The sequence below is a fragment of the Amblyraja radiata genome, chromosome 39, assembly GCF_010909765.2.
Source record: "Amblyraja radiata isolate CabotCenter1 chromosome 39, sAmbRad1.1.pri, whole genome shotgun sequence".
NCBI lineage: Eukaryota > Metazoa > Chordata > Chondrichthyes > Rajiformes > Rajidae > Amblyraja > Amblyraja radiata.
This window is the reverse complement of record NC_045994.1, coordinates 12,503,533-12,524,673: the sequence shown is the minus strand read 5'-3', so window position 1 is coordinate 12,524,673 and position 21,141 is coordinate 12,503,533. Positions and strand designations below refer to the sequence as shown.

At 47.0% G+C, this 21,141-nt stretch overlaps 1 protein-coding gene across 2 annotated transcripts in view; it reads right to left on the bottom strand.

The window, feature by feature from the left end:
- Positions 1–7,296: 7,296 nt before the first annotated feature.
- Positions 7,297–21,141, bottom strand: part of lrrtm4 (leucine rich repeat transmembrane neuronal 4) — a 175,957-nt gene continuing 162,112 nt past the window's right edge. Inside the window, exon 3 of one of the 2 annotated variants that reach the window (XM_033013740.1) lies at positions 7,297–7,808. In XM_033013740.1, the coding sequence (XP_032869631.1) occupies positions 7,584–7,808 (225 nt within the window). In that variant the 3' untranslated portion in view covers positions 7,297–7,583. Of the gene's footprint in view, positions 7,809–13,151; positions 13,561–21,141 lie in introns of those variants that run through there. The other variant, XM_033013739.1, reaches the window with a different exon arrangement.

Below are 21,141 nucleotides of genomic sequence, written 5' to 3'. Positions count from 1 at the left end.
GCAATACTCCAGGTGTGGTCTCACCAAGACCCTGTACAACTGCAGTAGAACCTCCCTGCTCCTATACTCAAATCCTTTTGCTATGATCTATCTCTCCCTCCTAACCCCATTCTTCTGCCTTCCCCCCATAACCCCTGATACCGGTACAAATCTTCTCTTCTCCTCTCTCCCATTGGGCAGTGCACACCTCCAGATTCAGGGACAGTTTCTTCCCAGCTGTTATCAGCAGCTGGACCATCCTACTGCAACCACTACAAAGCCCTCAATGGGCTTGCCCCCACCTACATAAAAAGGCTTCTCACCCACCACTCCACCTCCAGGCCCCTCAGATCAGCCGACTTGGGGCTGCTGAATATCCCGCGGTCTAGGCATAAGCTCAGGGGCGACCGAGCCTTTGCGGTTGCAGCTCCTAGACTGTGGAACAGCATCCCCCTTCCCATCAGAACTGCCCCCTCCATCGACTCTTTTAAGCCAAGACTAAAGACTTATCTATACTCCCAAGCCTTTCCTGACGTCCTCTGAGTGAGGGCTACATGTATATATGTATGTAGTTTGTTTTGTTGTGCTATTCATAACAAATGTAAAGCACTTAGGCCAACGAGAGTTGTTTTTTAAATGTGCTATATAAATAAATGTGACTTGACTTGACTTGACTACTATCTACCTTATTGGTAACCCTCAGACTATCTTTGATCGAACTCTACAGACTTTACCTTGCACTAAACATTATTCCCTTATCATGTATCTATACACTGTAAATGGCTCAATTGTAATCAGGTACAGTGAAAAGCTTTTGTTGCATGCTATCCAGTTAGCATTCCGCTGACTGGCTAGCATGCAGCAAAAGATTTTCACAGTACCTCGGTACACGTTTAGTTTAGAGATACAGCGCAGAAACGGGCCCTTCGACCCACCGAGTCCGCGCCGACCAGCGATCCCTGCACATTAACACAAGCCTACACACACTAGGGACAATGTAGAGGGAAGGGGGGTGGGGGAGAGAGGGATAGGGGTGGGAGGAGGAGAGGGAGAGGGGTGAGGAGAGGGAGATGGAGAGGGGGAGGAGAGAGGGGTGGGGGAGGGGAGGATAGAGGGGGGGGGGGGGAGAGAGGTGTGGGTGTGGGGGAGATGGGGTACCACCTCCAGTTTACATTCCATTTGGAATATTTTGGAGGACCAAGAAACCAAGAACCAAGAATTTACATTTATACCAAGTATACAAACGTGACAATAAACTAAATGGAACTGAACTGAAATAGCGCAGTTGTTATTTTGTTTTCTAGCGGCAGTTGTACAAGAGTTCAGGCAACTTTTGGATGGGTTTGGATTAATGGCATTGGTTCAAACATGTAGGCAGTGTTCGGATCATTGTAATTAACAGGAATGATGTAACTAACATTAACAGGTGCTCCACTTTGTCGTTGCCAAGACTAATCTGGATGTCTTTGATCCAGAATGATAGCTAGTGTGCGAAGAAATTGGGCTCGGAACGGAATGTGAATCAGAGGTACTCTTGTTGGAAAGTGGATGGTGAGGACTCAGTCCACGTTAAGATGCTTCATCTCAAAGGGTTGGGGAAAGGAGAGTGGTGGCTCCAGACTGCAGGAGTACGCGCTGAGGGACGCAATGAAGCCCAGTGCAGCAAGCGTCGAGGCTCTGTGGGGGAGGACCACAGTCTAGGGTCCCTCCACTGCTTGGCATTGGGGGGGCAGGTATGGGGGAGACCCTCCTCAAACAAGGGAAGTGATATCACCCCAGGGGGCCACATGAGTGGCAAAGGTGCAGGAAGGAACTGCAGATGCTGGTTTACATCGAAAATAGACATAAAATGCTGGAGTAACTCAGTGGGACAGGCAGCATCTCTGAAGAGAAGGAATGGGTGACGTTTCGGATCGAGACCCTTCTTCAGACTGCTTTTTTTAAATTGGAGGAGTCGAAGGAGAAGTTATTATGGTTTAGGACCTGCTCCACTAGGCGGAGGAGCGTGTAAGTGGAGGGAAATTGGCTGGTTCTGTGGTCGAGGAAGAAATGGTAGGCTTTAAGGTCTTCCTGGTGGGGGATGGAGGTGTAGAGTGACTGAACACGTCGGGTAGAATCGTGTAAACACTACGTTACGACGCATTGAATGTCAGTATAGCCTTCGAGAATTTCGGCACTGTTCCTCTTTTGTACATATTTTTACCCTGAATAAAATCAGGGTAAACTCATGTGCAGAAATAACATTTCAACAAGTGATCGGTGGAGGGAGTTTGCTTCATGTAGACGTGCGCAGTCGGTGCTGATTTATACAAACTCGAGTGGTTATTTTCAGAAGATAGCACGAATGATTCGAAACAAGCTGTGAAATGAACATTGTGTCGGAAGGAACTGCAGATGCTGCTTTACACCGAAGATAGACACAAAGTGCTGGAGTAACTCAGCGGGACAGGCAGCATCTCTGGAGAAAAGGAATGGGTGATGTTTCGGGTCAAGACCCTTCTTCAGACTGAGAGTCAGGGGAGAGGGCGACATAGAGATATGAATGAGTAAGGTGTGAAAACACAGATCAAAGGGAGCGATGATGCAGAATGGTACATTGTTGTATCAAAATTAAATTCTACATTCTACATTTCCTTGAATGTAGAATCGTCCCCTTTGATGGATTTTCACACCTCACCCTTCCTTATCTCCATGCCTCCCTCTCCCCTGACTCTCAGTCTGAAGAAGGGTCTCGACCAGAAACATCACCCATATCCATTAGCAAGAAAGCCTGTAGTCCTTACCTCATCCAGTTTATGTGTGACTGCAACACTATCTGCTGAAATAGCCTAATTAAACCACTTGGACCAGGGATGAGTACCAAATAGTGGCTTCGCCAGTTGCGGGCTCTCTGACAGGAATAATCATTCCCAGAGGGCTAATTAGACATTGAGTATTTACAAAATGATCCAAGCAGGAGAAAGACTGTGAGTTCAAAATAGCCTTGGGGAGGGAGAGGATTCAAGAGTGCCGTAGGCAACGGGGTGGCACAGTGGCTCAGCGGTAGAGTTGCTGCCTTACCATGCCAGAGACCTGGGTTCGATCCTGGCTACGGGTGCTGTCTGTGCAGAGTTTGTATGTTCTCCTTGTGACCGCGTGGGTTATCTCCGGGTGATCAGGTTTCCTCCCACACTCTAAATTTGTAGGTTAATTGGCTTCGGTACAAATCCTCTATTGTGTAGGATAGTGTTAAGGGCCTGACCCACTGTACGAGATAATTCAAGAGCTCTCCAGAGTTTAAAAGAAAATCAAACTCGCGGTAAGCACATAGAATGTACGTAGCGGGTACGTCGGAGCTCGAGACGTCTCTTAGCGGCTTGTAACGCTGACGGCAAGTACTCGGGAAACACGGTAAACTCATGAGGATTCGTGAAGATTTTTCAACATGTTGAAAAATGTCCACCAGAGCCTCGAGTACCTACGAGTGGCTATTACCATAATTCTCCGAGTTCGGATCAGGGGAAACTCAGGAGAACTCTTGAATTAGCTCGTACAGTGGGACAGCCCCTTTAGTGTGCGGGGATCGCTGGTCGGCATGGACTCAGCGGAACGAAGGGCCTGTTTCCGTGCTCTGTCTCTGAACTAAACTAAAATAAACGAAGCTGCTGCCTCACAGTTCTGGAGAGCCAGATTCAACCTCCAAAGGTGTCTACGCAGAGTGTACACGTTGTTCTGATGCACATTCTTCTTGTTGCCACGTGGGTTTGATCCAGGTGCTCTGCTTTCCTCCCAAATCCCAAAGCCATGCTGGTTGTTAGATTACTTGGCCCCTATCTTTTGGTTTACAAGATGGCGGATGTGCAGGAGTGGGCGCCGTCTGTGTATGGCAGCCTGCCCGCAGTCCGTCTCTATACCTTTTTTTATTTTATTTTATTTTAAGTCCAGTTAAAAAATGTTAGTGGAGGTCTTCTATGTGGGGGGTGGGGGTGGGGAAGGGGGAAACTTTATTTCTTAGTCCCCTATCTGGTCGGAGAGGCAGCATCCCTCCAAGCTGCTTCTTCGCCCCGTCCTCGTGGCCTACCATCGAGAATGGAGCGGCGTTTCCTGTCGGGACCGGCTGGGACTACAGCTTCGGCGGCGGTGGCGCAGCGCTGGGATACCAACAGGGAGCGGGCGATGCCTTACCGGGTCGCCGTGCGGTAAGCTCCGGAGCGCTGTGGTCGTCGATCCCAACATCACGGAGCTGGGGCTGCGGGCAGCGCTGGATTTGGAGCGCCGCGGAGCCAGGGATCGAGTTTGCCGGGGTCGGAGCTCCAACCGGCGCGGCCTGAGGGCTACGAGTGCCCCGGTCTCCGGGGAGGAGGCAGCCGCTCCAGACTTTCCAAGCCGCTTGAGGAATTGTTTCACCTGATGCCGGAGTTCCATCTTCATGGCAAGAGGGCCCTGAAAATCAGCGGACTGGCTGCACGGCCACAAATGGGCCCCGACCTCGGGTGTTTCACAGAGGAAGAGGACTAACTTTCTGGTGCCTTTCCCCATAGTGGAGATGTTTTGATTCTGCTGTGGGGGGACGTTTGTGTTGACCTCTATAATGTGTTGTGTCCATTTTATTCATTTTTTTTTAACCTTTCTCTATGGTTTGTAATGGAACTTATTATTTAATTTATGTAAAGTACTTTGGGGTCAATGCGAGTTGACTTAAAACGTGCTATATAAATAAAATTTACTTACTTACTTACTATAAATTTCAGATGAGCGCAGAATCTATGGAGAGTTGATAAGCACATAGAGAGACGTTAAAAATGGGATTAAGGTAACTTTATGATCGGTTGGTGTGAATTTAGTGGGCCCAGAGGTCCTGTTTCTGTGCTGCCTCCCCCTGTGACTCTAAATAAGGCAGTTGGATCAACAGAGGTTATTAGGGATAAGATAATGCCAGTTGGGAAAAGAGAATGCGCTGATAATGAAAACAGAATCAGAATTCATTTAGCGGGAGATAAACATTTATAAAGGATCAATGATGCTAACGAGTGTTGTCTAAAGAATATAATAATGAAAAATAGATGGAATAACAAAAGTGAAGACAAATTAAAAGAATAAGCGATGCACATAATCAAATCATGAGAGGAATAGATCGGGTAGATGCACAGAGTCTCTTGCCCAGAGTAGGTGAATCGAGGACCAGAGGACATAGGTTTAAGGTCAAGGGGATCTGAGGGGTAACTCTTTCACACAAAGGGTGGCGGGTGTATGGAACAAGCTGCCAGAGGATGTAGTTAAGACTGGGACTATCCCAACATTTAAGCAACAGTTAGACAGGTACTTGGGTAGGACAGGTTTAGTGGGAAATGGGCCAAATGCAGGCAGGTGGGACTAGTGTAGCTGGGACATGTTGGCTGGTGTGGGCAAGTTGGGCCGAAGGGCCTGATTCCATGCTGTATCACTCCATGACTATGACGTAAGTAAAAACATGGGGGACCTCAGTAATTCCAATATTGACTGAACTGAAGAAATTGGATAAAGGTATGGAATTCTTACAATGTGTGTTAGACTCTGCTTTAGTATAGTGAAGAAAGATTCACCATTAGAACTGGCAATGATGAATGAATGTCTTTTCACTAATGTCTTATTTTTTGCCCAGTCGTTTTATTTTAACTGCCTCGTAAAGTTCATGTGCAATTTATATATAATTTATGTTTCTGTGTGTTGTCTATGTGAGTGTGATGCTGCTGCGGGCAAGCATTTTCATTGTACTTGTATTTCACCGTATTACTGCAAATGACAATAAACTCAACTTAAATCAAAATGGATGAAAACAGAAACAGGGGAACATCCAGTGGTAAAAACAAACCTGGAAGAACTTAGCAGGTCCAGCAGCATCTGTGGAGGCAAAGTGATAGCTGATAGTTTAGTTTAGTTTAGAGATACAGTACGGAAACAGGCCCTTTGGCCCACCGAGTCCCCGTCAACCAGCAATCCCCCGTACACTGCAAACTCCGCACAGACAGCACCCGTAGTCAGGATCGAACCCGGGTTTCTCCGGCGCGGTAAGGCAGCAACTCTACCGCTGTGCCACCGTGCTGCCCATAATCGGGTCGAGTCTCTGCATTAGAATCGAGGACCAGAGGACATAGGTTTAAGGTGAAGGGGAAAAGATTTATTAGGAATCTGAGGGGTAACATTTTCACACAAAGGGTGGTGGGTGTATGGAACAAGCTGCCAGAGGAGGTGGTTGAGGCTGGGACTACCCTAAATTTTAAGAAACAGTTAGACAGGTACATGGATAGGACAGGTTTGGAGGGATATGGACCAAATGCAGGCAGGTGGGACTAGCTTAGCTGGGACATGTTGGCCGGTGTGGGCAAGTTTTGCCGAAGGGCCTGTTTCCACACTGTATCACTCTCCGACCATGATAGATCCCAATGCAGGGTATCGACCCAAGTGGAAAATTCTCCCAAAGCCAACCCTATCACGATCTCAGAGGACCTTATATTTTAATTCAAGTTCTCCTCTCTTAAACTCCAATGTGTTGCTCCACATTTTAATACAGATTTGAGCATCTGCAACCTTCTGTGAATCCAGGGAATGCTGATCATAGCATGTATACTTTATAAGATGAAAATACAGAAGGATGTAAGTGTACAAAAGCCAATTTTATACATTATACAATTTTATACAATATGCACGTAACAAAAGCACTTCATATTTCACTCGGGCAGCTTACAACCCAGCGGTATGAACAGTCATTTCTCCACCTATAAGTAACCCTAGCATTCCCTCTTTCTCCACCCCTCTCCCACCCTGATCCTCTTTTCGCTGTTTGTATTCCTTCGATATCACCTCGTCCCCAGCCAACAATGGACCATTGTGGGCTCAACCTTTCCCGAGCCATCGATGCAGGCTCTGCTCTGTTCTGCACCAGCCCGCATCTCTAGTTTCACCCCCTCCCTGCCTCCCAGTCTGATGAAGGGTCTCGGCCCGAAACGTCACCTCTTCCTTTTCTCCAGGGATGTTACCTGACCAGCTGAGTTACTCTAACATGTTGTGACTATCTTCGGTGTAAACCAGCATCTGCACCAATTCTTTGTGACTGTAAATATTCAGACCCACCTCCCCCACTGCGCCAAAGTCATTCACCTGTAAACTCTTTTGAGTATTTGTCACACATTCAGCATTTTCAGTTGATAAATTCACCAAGTTTTTTTTTGCATTGAAATGGTTGTTCACCACAGGTACGACTGACATTCCAAATAAAAGTAACATCCTTTTACTAACCACATTCTCCTGGCTGGGGACCTGAATGTGTGGTGGAAAAACATGACTTTGAAAAGAGTTGAACCCATTCCTTGACAGTTTTTACTTTATTTTCTTAAGAACATGATAAGCAGAGTCTTATATTTACATCGTCAAATACCAAAGCACAGAAAATCAGAAGAATGGCAAGTTTCGGAAGTTTGGCCGTTGAGTTTCCAACGGCTACCAATTGTTCGGGGATGTCAATATTTTTAAATTTTTAAACGCAGGAAAGAACTTTCAAATGTTTGTTGCTATCCTGTTTTTTGACTTCCTTCCCATCTGGAGCTGGCCGCACACAAAGTGAGCCGCTGGGGGGTTGGGGTGCCCTCCTATGGCGTGTGAGGGGGTTCGAGATGTATGTTGGGGATGGCGGAGCGAGCGACTGTGCTGATGACATTGCGGTTGGTGGGCAGCTCGACGCTGCTGGCCTGTGCCTCTTCCTGCAGGGGCGCCTCGAAGCGCTTGTGTATGTGAAGAGTCTGGTGTGCTTTGCAGTACCCAACCAGCGGCTGCTCGTAGTTGTAAAAGGCTGTGATGTTCATGGGAAGAGGAGTCTGCAAAGGAAAGTTGAGAGAACACCATGATTACTTTGGCTGATCTGCCTTGCAAATATCAATGATTTAACACAGGTATCGTAGACAAAAATGCTGGAGAAAAAGGAATAGGTGGCGCTTCGGCTTGAGACCCTTGAGAAGAAGGTTCTTGACCCGAAACGTCACCTATTCCTTCTCTCCGTAGATGCTGTCTCACCCGCTGAGTTTCTCCAGCATTTTTGTCTACCTTCGATTTTTCCAGCATCTGCAGTTCTTTCTAAACAATGCTTTCGTGCAGTATCTGTTCTGAAAGTATTGCAAATATACATAGAAATGAAGGTAGAACAGTTCATAAGTGATAGGAGCAGAATTAGGTCATTCGGCACATCATGTCGATCGTGGCTGATCTATCTCTCCCTCCTAACCCCATTCCCCTGCCTTCTCCCCATAACCCCTGATGCCCGTAGGCCAATGCAGCACAGGATCAGGCCATTCGGCCCACAAGCACCTGCTGAATATGCATCCAAGACCAATCCTTATCTTTGTGTAGGAAGGAACTGCAGATGCTGGTTACACTGAAGACAGACACAAAATGCTGGAGTAATTCAGCGGGACAGGCGGCATCTTTGGAGAAAAGGAATAGGTGATGTTTCGGGTCGAGACCCTTCTTCAGACTGAGAGTCAGAAGAGTGGGAAACTAGAGATATGTAAGGTACAAAGAATAAAAGATTGAAGGGCACGAAAAGAAGGGCCGGCAAGGTTGATCAAGGAAAGGTGGAGGAGCCCAGTCCTGTTTAGTTTCACCGTTCGTACCCACTCGCCATCACCTCTTCTGCAGCCAACAATGAACCATTGTGGGCTCCACCTTCCCTTGATCATCCTTGCAGACCCTGATTTGTTTTTTCATACCTTTCATTCTTTTGTGCTCTCTTCCTTTTCACACCTCTGGTTTCCCTCTCCCCTGACTCTCAGTCTGAAGGAGGTTCTCGACCCGAAACGTCACCTATTCCTTTTATCCAGAGATATTGCCTGACCCATTGAGTTAATCCAGCATTTTGTATCAATCCTAATCTAGTCTGAAGTAGGGTCCAGACCCGAAACGTCACCTACCTGTTTTCTCCAGATATTCTGCCTGACCCCCAGATGTTACTCCAGCGCTTTGTGTCCATCTTTGGTATAAGCCAGCAGGGCGATTCATTTTTATTATATTTTAATACCAATCCTTATCTGCCTGCACACGATCCACATCCCTCCTCTCCGTGCCTAGAAAGGTGCCTATCCCAAAGTATCTTAAATGCCACTATCATATCTGCCTCCACTATCACCCCGAGCAGTGCTTAGTTCAGAGATACAGCGTGGAAACAGTCCCTTCGGCCCACCGAGTCCGCACCGACCAGCGATCCCCGCACATTAACACTACCCTACACACACGAGGGACAATTTACACTTATACCAAGTCAATTAACCTGCAAGCCTGTACGTCTTTGGAGTGTGGGAGGAAACCGTGGATCTCGGAGAAAACCCATGGCAGTCACGGGGAGAACGTAAAACTCCGTACAGACAGCACCCGTAGTCAGGATCGAACCCGGGCCTCTGGCGCTGCAAGCGCTGTAAAGCAGCAACTCTACCGCTGCGTCACCGTGCCGCCCAAAGCGGTAGAGTTCCAAATCACCCACCACTCTCTAGGTAAAAAAACTTGCCCCCACATCTCCTTTAAACTTTGTCCCTCTCACCTTAAAGTGGTATTTGATTTTAACATCCCGGGAAAAAGGTTCTGCCTGTCTACCGTATCTATGCCTCTCGTACTTTTCTGTACTTCTACATATATAGAAAGTGACCATTCAGCATGTAATGCTTATGCTAGCGAACTGTTAAGAGTTACCCAACTAAATGTACTCCCTGAAGAGTATTTGATCCCAAACATGAACAAATGTAGGATGTTACTCTGTAATATATAGTCATTCTCAATGAAATGTCAACAGAAGCGATCCCCAGTACTGAGCCTATTCGATATCACCATCACATCAAGGAGAACCAATTTATCCTCATTAAATCAACAATAAATTGACACTAAAAATAATGACCTTGTCCAGGAGATGGATAGATGGAGCTGCCTGGGAAGGCAGTGATTTTTTTTAGATTTTGGAGATACAGCCTGGAAATCTACGCCGGTTGCCGAGTTCACACCGACCGGCGATCCCTGCACACTAACACTATCCTGCACACATATCAGGGCCAATGTACAATGATGCCAGGCCAATTAACCTACGTCTTTCGAGCGTGGGAGGAATCCGGAGCACCCGGAGAAAACCCACGTGGTCACGGGGAGAACGAACAAACTCCGCACAGACAGCACCGTAGTAGGAATCTAACCCGGATCTCTGGCGCTGTAAAGGCAGCAGCTGTACCGCTGCACCACTGCGCCGCCTCTTCAGTAGTCAGCGGCAACCGTTTACGGTGGCAGTATGCAATTGGAAGGTGCAGGAGAGAAATACAAGCACATTTCACAACTGCAGAATGTCTTAAAGTGCTTTATTAGCAATAACCATTTGCATGGCAGTCATCATCCTATTGCAGTAAGCATGGCGGCCAATTTGCAAGCACGAAAATCAGATAAAACGAAATAAATAAATTACAATACACTTCAGGTGCTCGTGGGGAATGAGTGAGGAGGAGAATTGTGGAAGGTTCGGAAGGAAATGAGATGGCCTTTTGATTAAGGTCACTTTGTGCTTTGATTATAGTGTACTTAAAACACTTCCATCTGGAGGGAGGGTAAATATTTTTAATTAAAAAAAATAATATATATATTTAAAAAAAACAAAAAAAAAAACACTTCCATCTATACAAGTGTCATTCATCTCTTCCCGCCTGCTCAGCTCAGTTCGGCCACCAACAGTGTCCATGGCAACAATTCCACATCGATGTTTGTAGACATTCTAAACTCGGTGGAGCTTTAGAATTATGGCTATCCACAGTTTAAGAATAAGGGGTAAGCCATTTAGAACGGAGATGAGGAAACACTTTTTCTCACAGAGAGTGGTGAGTCTGTGGAATTCTCTGCCTCGGAGGGCGGTGGAGGCCGGTTCTCTGGATACTTTCAAGAGAGAGCTAGATAGGGCTCTTAAAAGAGCGGAGTCAGGGGATATTGGGAGAAGGCAGGAACGGGGTACTGATTGGGGATGATCAGCCATGATCACATTGAATGGCGGTGCTGGCTCGAAGGGCCGAATGGCCTACTCCTGCACCTATTGTCTATTGCCTATTGATAACTTCATAAGCCCCCTGTTCCCTGTTCCTTAACTCAGTCAATAAAAATCTACTAAACTCTGCAATATTTTCTCAACCTTATCTCTATGGGTGACATTTTGTGTCAGGACCCTTTCTTCGTCTGAAGAAGGGTGCTGACCCGAAACGGCAATAAAAGTCCAATAAATCACAAATAAAGATAGTTCAAAGGGTCTCCAATGAAGTAGTTGGGTGGTCTGGACCTGGGGCTGCCAACTGTCCCGTATTAGCCGGGAGATCCCGTACATTGGGCTAAATTGGTTTGTCCCGTACGGGACCGCCCTTGTCCCGTATTTGACTGCTTCTACTCGGGTCGAGGGGACTGTCAGGTCGGAGCGCCGCGTCCGGCCCTGCCTCACCCGTCCCGACGTAGTGCAGCCCATGGAGTGCAGCAGCAGCTCCTCGCCACTGGCCCCGTCGGTCGGCAGCCCGGCCAGCTGCCCGGACCTTCGCTTACCGCCGACACCACCACCACCCCTCCTTCTCATGGCCGATCATCGGTTCATGAGTTGGATGGGGCGCCGGACTTTGCGCGCAACGTCACGCGGGCACCACAACTCCTCAGCTGGGCACGCCGGCTGGGCTTTGTGTGCAGACCAACTCATCATTCCCCCAGCCACGGTCGAGTCGGTCAACGAATTGCCGTCGGGAATTTGTCCCGTATTTTGATCTTTCGTCCCTTATTTGGGAGTGAGAACGTTGGCAACCCTATCTGGACTGCACTCTAGCTGATGAGAGGACTGTTTAGTTGTCTGATAACAACTGAAAAGAAACTATCCCTGAATCTGGTGGTAGGCACTGTACCTTTTGCCTGATGGGAGAGGGGAGAAGAGGGAGTGACTGGGGTGAGACTGGCCCTTGATTATGCTGCTGGCCTCACCGAGGCCTTATAATTTTACCTGCTGCTCCCCTTAACCTCCGCCCTACCAGAGAAATAAAACCATAATGCCAGGTTTTACATGTTTTCCTTTTTATTACTATTAATGCTTGAACGCCTGCTCCCACCGAAACACAATCGTAGGAGAAGGTGTAAAGAAGCAACAGCATCAAAGACAAGATTTATTGTGGCATCACTGAGAATCTAATAGATTAGATGCAATGCAGATAAACCAGCCATCACATTACCCGCCATCCCCCAACTCAAAGTGCTTGCGGATTGAATTCAAAAGAATATTGCATTTTTAAATATCTCTCTCAGAATCAGTGAATTACACTTCAATAACAATATACTTCTTCAGCGTAATCTGGCAATTAATGATGTTTTATGAGCTATTAACTTTTCATTGCTAATCTAAGTATTCATGTGCATCATCCAGTGTCTGTCATCTTTAATTAGATATGCCAACTGATTTTTCAATTAAACCCTAATTGATGTTTGAGTTTTAATTGCAATCTAAGTTTCTTGATCAGTTTAGCATGAGGGGGGGCAAAAATGGAGAGAAGTTGTGAAATGCAAAGCACAGCGCTACAAAATGTTGACTAGCTATATCTTTCATCAAAGCACACCCTGGGATTAAGGTCATAAGGTCATAAGGAATAGGAGTAGAATTAAGCGCACAAATTCATACGGACATCACCCGTAGCCAGGATCGAACCCGGCTCTCTGGCTCTCTAAGGCAGCAACTCTCCAGTTTCCTCCCACAACTCAAGGACAAGTGGCTTTGTAGGTTAATCGATATCTGTAAATTGCCCCTATTGTGTGGGGAACGGATGAGGAGGTCGTGAGGAATCAAAGTAGAATTAGGCCATTCGGCCCATCAAGTCTTCTCCGCCATTCAATCATGTCTGATCTATCTCGCCCTCCTAATCCCATTTTCCTGCCTTCTCCCCATAACCTCTGACACCTGTACTAATCAAGAATCTATCTATCTCTACCTTCAAAATATCCACTGACTTGGCCTCCACTGCCTTCTATGGCAAAGAATTCCACAGATTCACCACCCTCTGACTAAAGAAATTCCTCCTCATCTCTTTCCTAAAAGAACGTCCTTTAGTTCTGAGGCTGTGACTTCTAGTCCTAGACTCTACCACCAATGGAAACATCCTCTCCACATCCACCCTATCCAAGCCTTTCATTATTCTGATATGGTCATTAGGGAATGGAGTAGAATTAGACCATTCTGAAAACAGAACAAAAATAAAATGACGAACGTAATTGTTAATGTTTTTTATGGGGCGTGGATGTCATTGGCATGGTCAATGTTTATCGGTCGTTTTCCAATCGGTCTTGGGTAGGTGGCGAAGAGGCGTCTCTTTGAACCGTTGTAGAACGAAGGGTGAAGGCTGTTCCCACTGTGTTGTTGGGGAGGGTACTCCAGGACTTAGACCCAGTGACAGCGAAGGACAGTTGACATCCTTCTGTGCCGGGACGAAGTGTGACGTGGTGGCAGAAGTCGCGGGTTTGGCAGATGGCGTTGGAGAAGACTGGACGTGAAACGGCGGTGTACTTTCTACGTGGTCCGCGTGGCAGTAGGTCGGGCAGTATCTGCAGAGAGAGAAACAGTGTGAATGTTTCAAGTCGATGACCTGTCCTCGCAAAGATTCGGATCATCTCTTCAGATGAAAGGACATCGATTTGAAACTTTTCTCTCTCTCCGTAGATACTGCCTGACCAGCTGTGTGTTACTAGCATTTTACGATTTCAATTAAATCCATGGCTTTCATAAGATATGTGCATTTATCTTGACGGTTAACATGTTCAAGGTGAGAAGGGGAAAGTTTAAGGGCGATTTTCGAGGCAATTTTTTTAACACGTTGTTTTTGCTGCTTTTCTTTAAAGCAGGTTGGTTTGACTTGGATGATGTTGAGTTGAGTTCAGTTTAGTTTAGAGATACAGCGTGGAAACAGGCCCTCAGCCCACCGAGAACGGGCCGACATGCAACACCACCATCCTACCCACGAGGACAACTTACAACTATTATCGGAGCCGATTAACCTACAAACCTGTATGTCTTTGGAGTGTGGGAGGAAACCCGGAGCACCCGGAGAAAACCCACATGGTCACAGGGAGAACGTGCAAACTCTGTACAGACAGCACCCGTTGACAGGATCTAACCCGAGTCTCAGGCGCAACTCTACTGCTGCACCTCTGTGCCAGTCCTGAGAGTGTGCGTTTCACGAGGGGAAGAGCTACCAGCGAGGGGACTTTAGACTTTTCTTTACAGATGTAGCACGGAAACAGGCCCTTCACAGAGTCTGTGTTGACTAGGGATCACCTATACACTAGTTCTATGTCCTACACACTAGGGACATTTTACAGAAGCCAATTAACCTACAAACCTCTGTTTAAGAAGGAACTGCAGATGCTGGAAAATCGAAGGTAGACAAAAATGCTGGAGAAACTCAGCGGGTGCAGCAGCATCTATGTAGCAAAGGAAATAGGCAACGTTTCGGGCCGAAACCCTTCTATGGAGCGAAGGAAATAGGCAAAGTTTCGGCCCGAAACCCTTCGGTTTCGGCCCGAAACGTTGCCTATTTCCTTCGCTCCATAGATGCTGTTGCACCCGCTGAGTTTCTCCAGCACTTTTGTTAACCTACAAACCTCCATGTCTGCCGAGTAAGAGAGGAAACTGGAGCACCCAGAGAAAATCCATGAAGTCACAGGGAGAATGGACAAACTCTGTACCGACAGTACCCGTTGACAGGATCGAACCTGAGTCTCTGGCGCTGTGAGGCAGCAGCTCTACTTCTGTGCCACACTCTGGGACATGTTTATCTCGGAGATGCCATCTCTGGGATGTTAATAGAAGGGGAATCAAAGAGGTGATTGGACTCTCCCTGATTTTTCATAACACCATATTCTCAATGTATTTAACTTTGATGGGTAATTCCTGTTCTAATGCAGAAAATCTATCCCCAGTAAGCCCCACATATGATACTGACTGTACAAACAGATTCAGCAATGTTGGCTGAGGGTTAATGTGTCAGAACACAGTTCTCAAATTCCAAATAATATTTTTTGGTTTATTCTATATTTGCTCAGTTCTGTGTTATTGTTACTATGTTCACTGTAAATTGCTGCAGTTCCAGCAGACCTGGATCTCTTGACACCTTCCTGGTTAACTATCCATAATCATCCCCCACCAGCCTGTTCCAAGTTCTGCTGTGAACTCACATCAGTATCTAGTCGAGCGGCAGCCTTACAGCTCCAGAGACCCATGTTCAATCCTGACCTCTGATGCTGTCTGCCTGCCATTTGCATGTGAAGTTAAAGGTACACAAAAAAGCTGGAGAAACTCAGCATCATAGATGCTGCTGCACCCGCTGAGTTTCTCCAGCTTTTTTGTGTACCTTCGATTTTCCAGCATCTGCAGTTCCTTCTTAAACAAACTGCATGTGAAGTTATTCAAAAGGGAACTGCAGATGCTGGAATATCGAAGGTACACAAAATTGCTGGGGAAACTCAGCGGGTGCAGCAGCATCTATGGAGCGAAGGAAATAGGCGAGTGGGGAGTTGAAGTGCTGAGCCACCGGGCCACAATAACCTACCTGAACTCCCGGTGGCTCAGCACTTCAACTCCCCCTCCCATTCCCAATCCGACCTCTCTGTCCTGGGTCTCCTCCATTGCCAGAGTGAGCAACAGCGGAAATTGGAGGAACAGCACCTCATATTCCGTCTGGGGACCTTGCGTCCGTATGGCATTAACATTGAATTCTCCCAATTTTGCTAGCCCTTGCTGTCTCCTCCCCTTCCTTAACCCTCTAGCTGTCTCCTCCCACCCTCCCATCCGCCCGCCCTCGGGCTCCTCCTCCTCCTCCCCTTTTCCTTCTTTCTCCCCCCCCACCCCCCATCAGTCTGAAGAAGGGTTTCGGCCCGAAACATCGCCTATTTCCTTCGCTCCATAGATGCTGCTGCACCCGCTGAGTTTCTCCAGCAATTTTGTGTACCTTGCATGTGAAGTTAGTTTAGTTTAGTTTAGTTTGGTTTAGAGACACAGCACGGAAACAAGCCCTACGGCCCACCGAGTCCGCACCGACCAGCGATCATTGACACTAAGGACAATTTACATTTATACCAAGCCAATTAGCCCTCAAACCTGTACGTCTTTCTAGTGTGGGAGGAAACCGAAGATCGCGGGGAAAACCCACGCAGGTCACGGGTAGAAAGTACAAACTCCGTACAGACAGCACCCGTAGTCAGGAAATACAGACACAAAATACTGGAGTGACTCAGCGGGTCTCTGGAGAAGAGGAGTAGGTGACGTTTTGTGTTGGGACCCTTCTTCAGAACCGTTTCTCCAGAGATGCTGCCAGACCCGCTGAGTTACTCCAGCTGTTTATGTCTATCCTCGGTGTAAACCAGAACCTGCAGTTCCTTCCTGTCTGCACGCGTTCACTGTGACCGCATGGGTTTCCTCCTGATGCACTGTCTACCTCCTGCATGCCACCATAACATTATAGATAGTCACAAAAAGCTGGAGTAACACAGCGGGACAGGCAGCACCTCTGGAAAGAAGGAATGGGTGACATTTTGAGTCGAGACTCTTCTTCAAACTGAAGATGAGATGCTGCCTGGCCTGTTGACTTACTCCAGCTTTTTGTGTCTATCTTCGGTTTAAACCAGCATCTGCAGTTCCTTCCTACCCCATAAAATTATCCCTAGTGTGTAGGTGGCTGGGGGGGGGGGGGGGGGTGGTTATAGCATACAGCATGGAAACAGGCCCCAATTCCTCCATGCCAACCAAGATTCCCTATCTAAGCTCATCCCATTTGCCTGCACTTGATCCACATCCCTCTAAACCTTTCATATACATGTATCTGCCCAAGTGCCTTTTCAGGAAGTGTTGATAGAAGTATGGGGATGTAGGGTTAGTGCAGGCTTACTCAGTGGGTGCAGCAGCATCTATGGAGCGAAGGAAATCAGCGGATGTAATAATAATAATAATGGATGGGATTTATATAGCGCCTTTCTAATACTCAAGGCGCTTTACATCGCATTATTCATTCACTCCTCAGTCACACTCGGTGGTGGTAAGCTACTTCTGTAGCCACAGCTGCCCTGGGGCAGACTGACGGAAGCGTGGCTGCCAATCTGCGCCTACGGCCCCTCCGACCACCACCAATCACTCACACACATTCACACACATTCACACACAGGCAAAGGTGGGTAAAGTGTCTTGCCCAAGGACACAACGACAGTATGCACTCCAAGCGGGATTCGAACCGGCTACCTTCCGGTTGCCAGCCGAACACTTAGCCCATTGCCCTCAGCCCTCGGGCTCCTCCTCTTCTTTCTCCTTTCTTCCCCCCTCCCCCCCCGCACCTTACATTAGTCTGAAGAAGGGTTTCGGCCCGAAACGTTGCCTATTTCCTTCGCTCCACAGATGCTGCTGCACCCGCTGAGTTTCTCCAGCAATTTTGTTTACCTTAGTGTAAATGGGGTTGTGATAATGGTCGGCACATATTGGCTCCTGATTAAACAAGGCCTCATGGTTCTCCTTGTGTTCGAACCCCTCACATAGCCTCTCTGCTCTTATCAGTTCGAGTCTTTTAAACACCACTATTGTATCTGCCTCAATCACCACTCCAGGCAGTGGGTTCCAGGCACTCACCACCCTCTGTGTAAAAAAACCTGCCCCACACAACTCCTTTAAACCTTGCCCCTCTCACCTTAAAGCTATGCCTTCTAGTATTTGATTTCTCCATCATGGGAGAGTGTTCTGATTATCTATCTTATCTACGCCGCTCTTAGCACAGATGCAATAAACTGCAGATATATCACCCTTTAAGGTGACATCACTGGTGCTGTCTCTGTGTAGGGTTCTATTTCCAATGTGTAGATGGTTTGACTGCCAGGAATGCAAAACTGAGGTAAATATTATGAGTTGGCCCTTCTATATTGAATTAATTAATAAAACAATGAATCTTCAATGTTGGGCAGGTCAGGACAGGAAGGTGCAAATGCTGTAATTATGGCACCAGGTTCTCATTCTTGCCGTGATAGACTCCTTTTTAACAATAGAAAATTGTCAGCTTAGCCATTGATGTTATATTTATGGATACTTTGATTTTACGATTCTGTATCTTGCTGCAGTCTCACAACTCTCATGAAACAAAGCTGACATACTAGAGTCATCGAGTCGTAAGAGTGATACAGTGTGGAAACAGACCCTTTGGTCCAACTTGCCCACTCCGACCAACAAGTCCCACCTACACGAGTCTCACCCACCTGCGTTTGGCTCATATCCCTCCAAACCTGCCCGATACTGACTTGGCCTCCACAGCCTTCTGTGGCGATGAATTCCACAGATTCACCACCCTCAATAAATTTCTCCCCATCTCCTTCCTAATAGAACGTCCTTTAATTCTGAGGCTGTGACCTCTGGTCCTAGACTCTCCCACTAGTGGAAACATCCTCTCCCCATCCAAAGAGAGTGGGATAACATAGAACTAGTGTGAATGGGTGATCGATGGTTGGCATGGACTCGGTGGGGGGTGGCAGATTGCAACCTTCACGTGGTCCGCCCTGTTTCGACGAATGCAATCAACCCGGCGTGCACAATCAAATAAGATCAAATAGAACAAGTTGTCCTACAACTTTAGGCTGTGCACGTCATACGCAAGAAGAAGAAGTGGACTCGGTGGGCAAGAAGTCCTGTCTCCACCCCATACCTCTGAACTAATCTGTGCCTCAGCAAATGTACGATGCCATTGCTGCTTACACTGTAAAAACTCCAGCGGCAATCCTCCACATAAAGTCTTTGTTCTTTTCAAACTAACTAATTGTCTCTGTTTTACTGATTAGCCTCACAGTGGGAATAATCTGACACAATTTACCCCCTCAAACTTTCATCATTAAAAACATTTGTTGCAGCAGAACTTATGAGGTTGTCAATATCTCATTATAATCATGTTCTCTGATCTTCGATTCTCTATCGCGGCTGGGTTTCTTCGGCATCTCCAAAGTCCTTTCCGCAGATGATATGCTTCCAGCTGATCTTATGCAGTGATTTTTGCAAAAAATTAATGCTCTTTACTTCTTCTTCTTCTTGCATATGGCATGCACAGCCTAAAGTTGTTCTATTTGATTTTGTTTGTGCACGTCGGGTTGATTGCATTAGTCGAAACAGGGTGGACCACGTGAAGGTTGCAATCTCCCACCCCCAGGTTCTTTACTCTAATAACTATATGACAATTCGGGATTAAATAACATTTGAGAGAAAGGAGATATTGCAACAGTCAATTCATTCAATCTAACCGTAAGCCCAGGAGCTCAATCCAAAGCTGAGAAGGAGGGGTGGCGTAGTGGTAGAGTTGCTGCCTGACAGTGCCAGAGACCCAGGTTCGATCCTGACTACAGGTGCTGTCTATATGGAGTTTGTACATTCTCAGGGTTCTCCGTTTTCCTCCCACACTCTGGAGACGCAAAGGTTTGTAGGATAATTGGCTTCTGTAAATTGTAAATTATCCCTAGCATGTAGGGTAGTGCTAGTGTACGGGGCGATTGCTGGACTCAGTGGGCTGAAGGACCTGTTTGCATGCTGTATTTCTAAAGTCGTAAGTCTAAAGGGTAGTGCGGGCAGGCAGTTTAGAATTAACTGATTCACCCAGTTAGTCTGCAGGGAGACCAAAGATCAGGTAGGAAATTTGTTGTAGCTCACCCAGGCCACACCAATGATATAAACACTAGCATCAAGCAGGACAAGGGATGTACTGTAAAGGGCCTGTCCCACTTTGCTGTCATTTGCGCCTCATTTATGCATCAAATGTAAAATAGGTCGACGCGTGACGTATCGCGTACGCACGCTGACGCATTGGCGTCGCCCGCTGCGTCTCGACATCTCACGTGTATCGTGTGGTGACGCATGGTTATGTCACCGTGCGTCTCACGTGTATTGTGTGGTGACGCATGGTTACGCACGGTGACATAACCATGCGTCATCACACGATACACGTGAGACGTCGAGACGCAGCGTGCGACGCCAATGCGTCAGCGTGCGTACGCGATACGTCACGCAAGTGGTGCACTAGGATTTCGTGCAGCACGAAATCCTGGAACTACCACGCGCAACTCCTCCACGCCTCTCCATGCACCGTCCCGCGCTACCCGTGCATCACAACGCATCGATCTATTTTACATACGACGTGTAAATGAGGCACAAATGACAGCCAAATTGGACAGGCCCTTAAGTTCAGTGGGGAGGTCACCCACCTGCACTCCTATTAAATCTTTTCCCCTTCACCTTAAATCTATGTCCTCTGGTCCTTGATTCCCCTACTCTGGGCAAGAGACTGCATCTACCCGATCTAATCATCTCATGATTTTATACATGATCAGCTACAAGACTAGATGAGATGATGGTGCCCAGGCTGGGCGACTTCCTGCCTGCTGGTCCCAGTAGGGGATCTGTTATCATACATTTCAAACGCTCCAGGCTTTTAAATCTTCATTTCAGCATTAGCATTTCCTCTTGTACTAAACGATATACCCTTCATCCTGTATCTGCACACTGTTGGCAGCTTGACTGTAACCATGTATGGTTCTTTCGTTGACTGGATAGCACGCAACAAAAATGCTTTTCACCGTACCTCTGTGCACGTGACAGTAATAAAATAAAATAAAAAAACTAAACGACATTCGAATGTTAAAAAGGTGAAGGTGAAGCAGTCATTTTATCAAGATTCCTAAAACTGAAATGAATTAGAAGGGTCTCGACCCGAAACGTCACCCTTTCCTTCTCTCCAGAGACGCTGCCCATCCTGCTGAGTTACTCCACCATCTTGTACATATCTTAGAACGATACTGTCTGCTTTTAGGTGGAGATAGGAAAAAAAAGCTGGAGTAACTCAGTGGGACAGGGAGCATCTCTGGAGATTGACACAAAATGCTGGAGTAACTCAGCGGGACAGGCAGCATCTCTGAAGATAGACACAAATTCCTGGAGTAACTCAGCGGGACAGGCAGCATCTCTGGAGAGAAGGAATGGGTGATGTTTCGGGTTGAGACCCTTCTTCAAGTGATGTCCATGGGACCTCATGACTAATGTTGCAAAAAATTGCAAAAGAGATGTTAGTGACATGAGGGCTGGTGAGAATCTTTTTGCCCCTATCCCATCACATTCTCCCA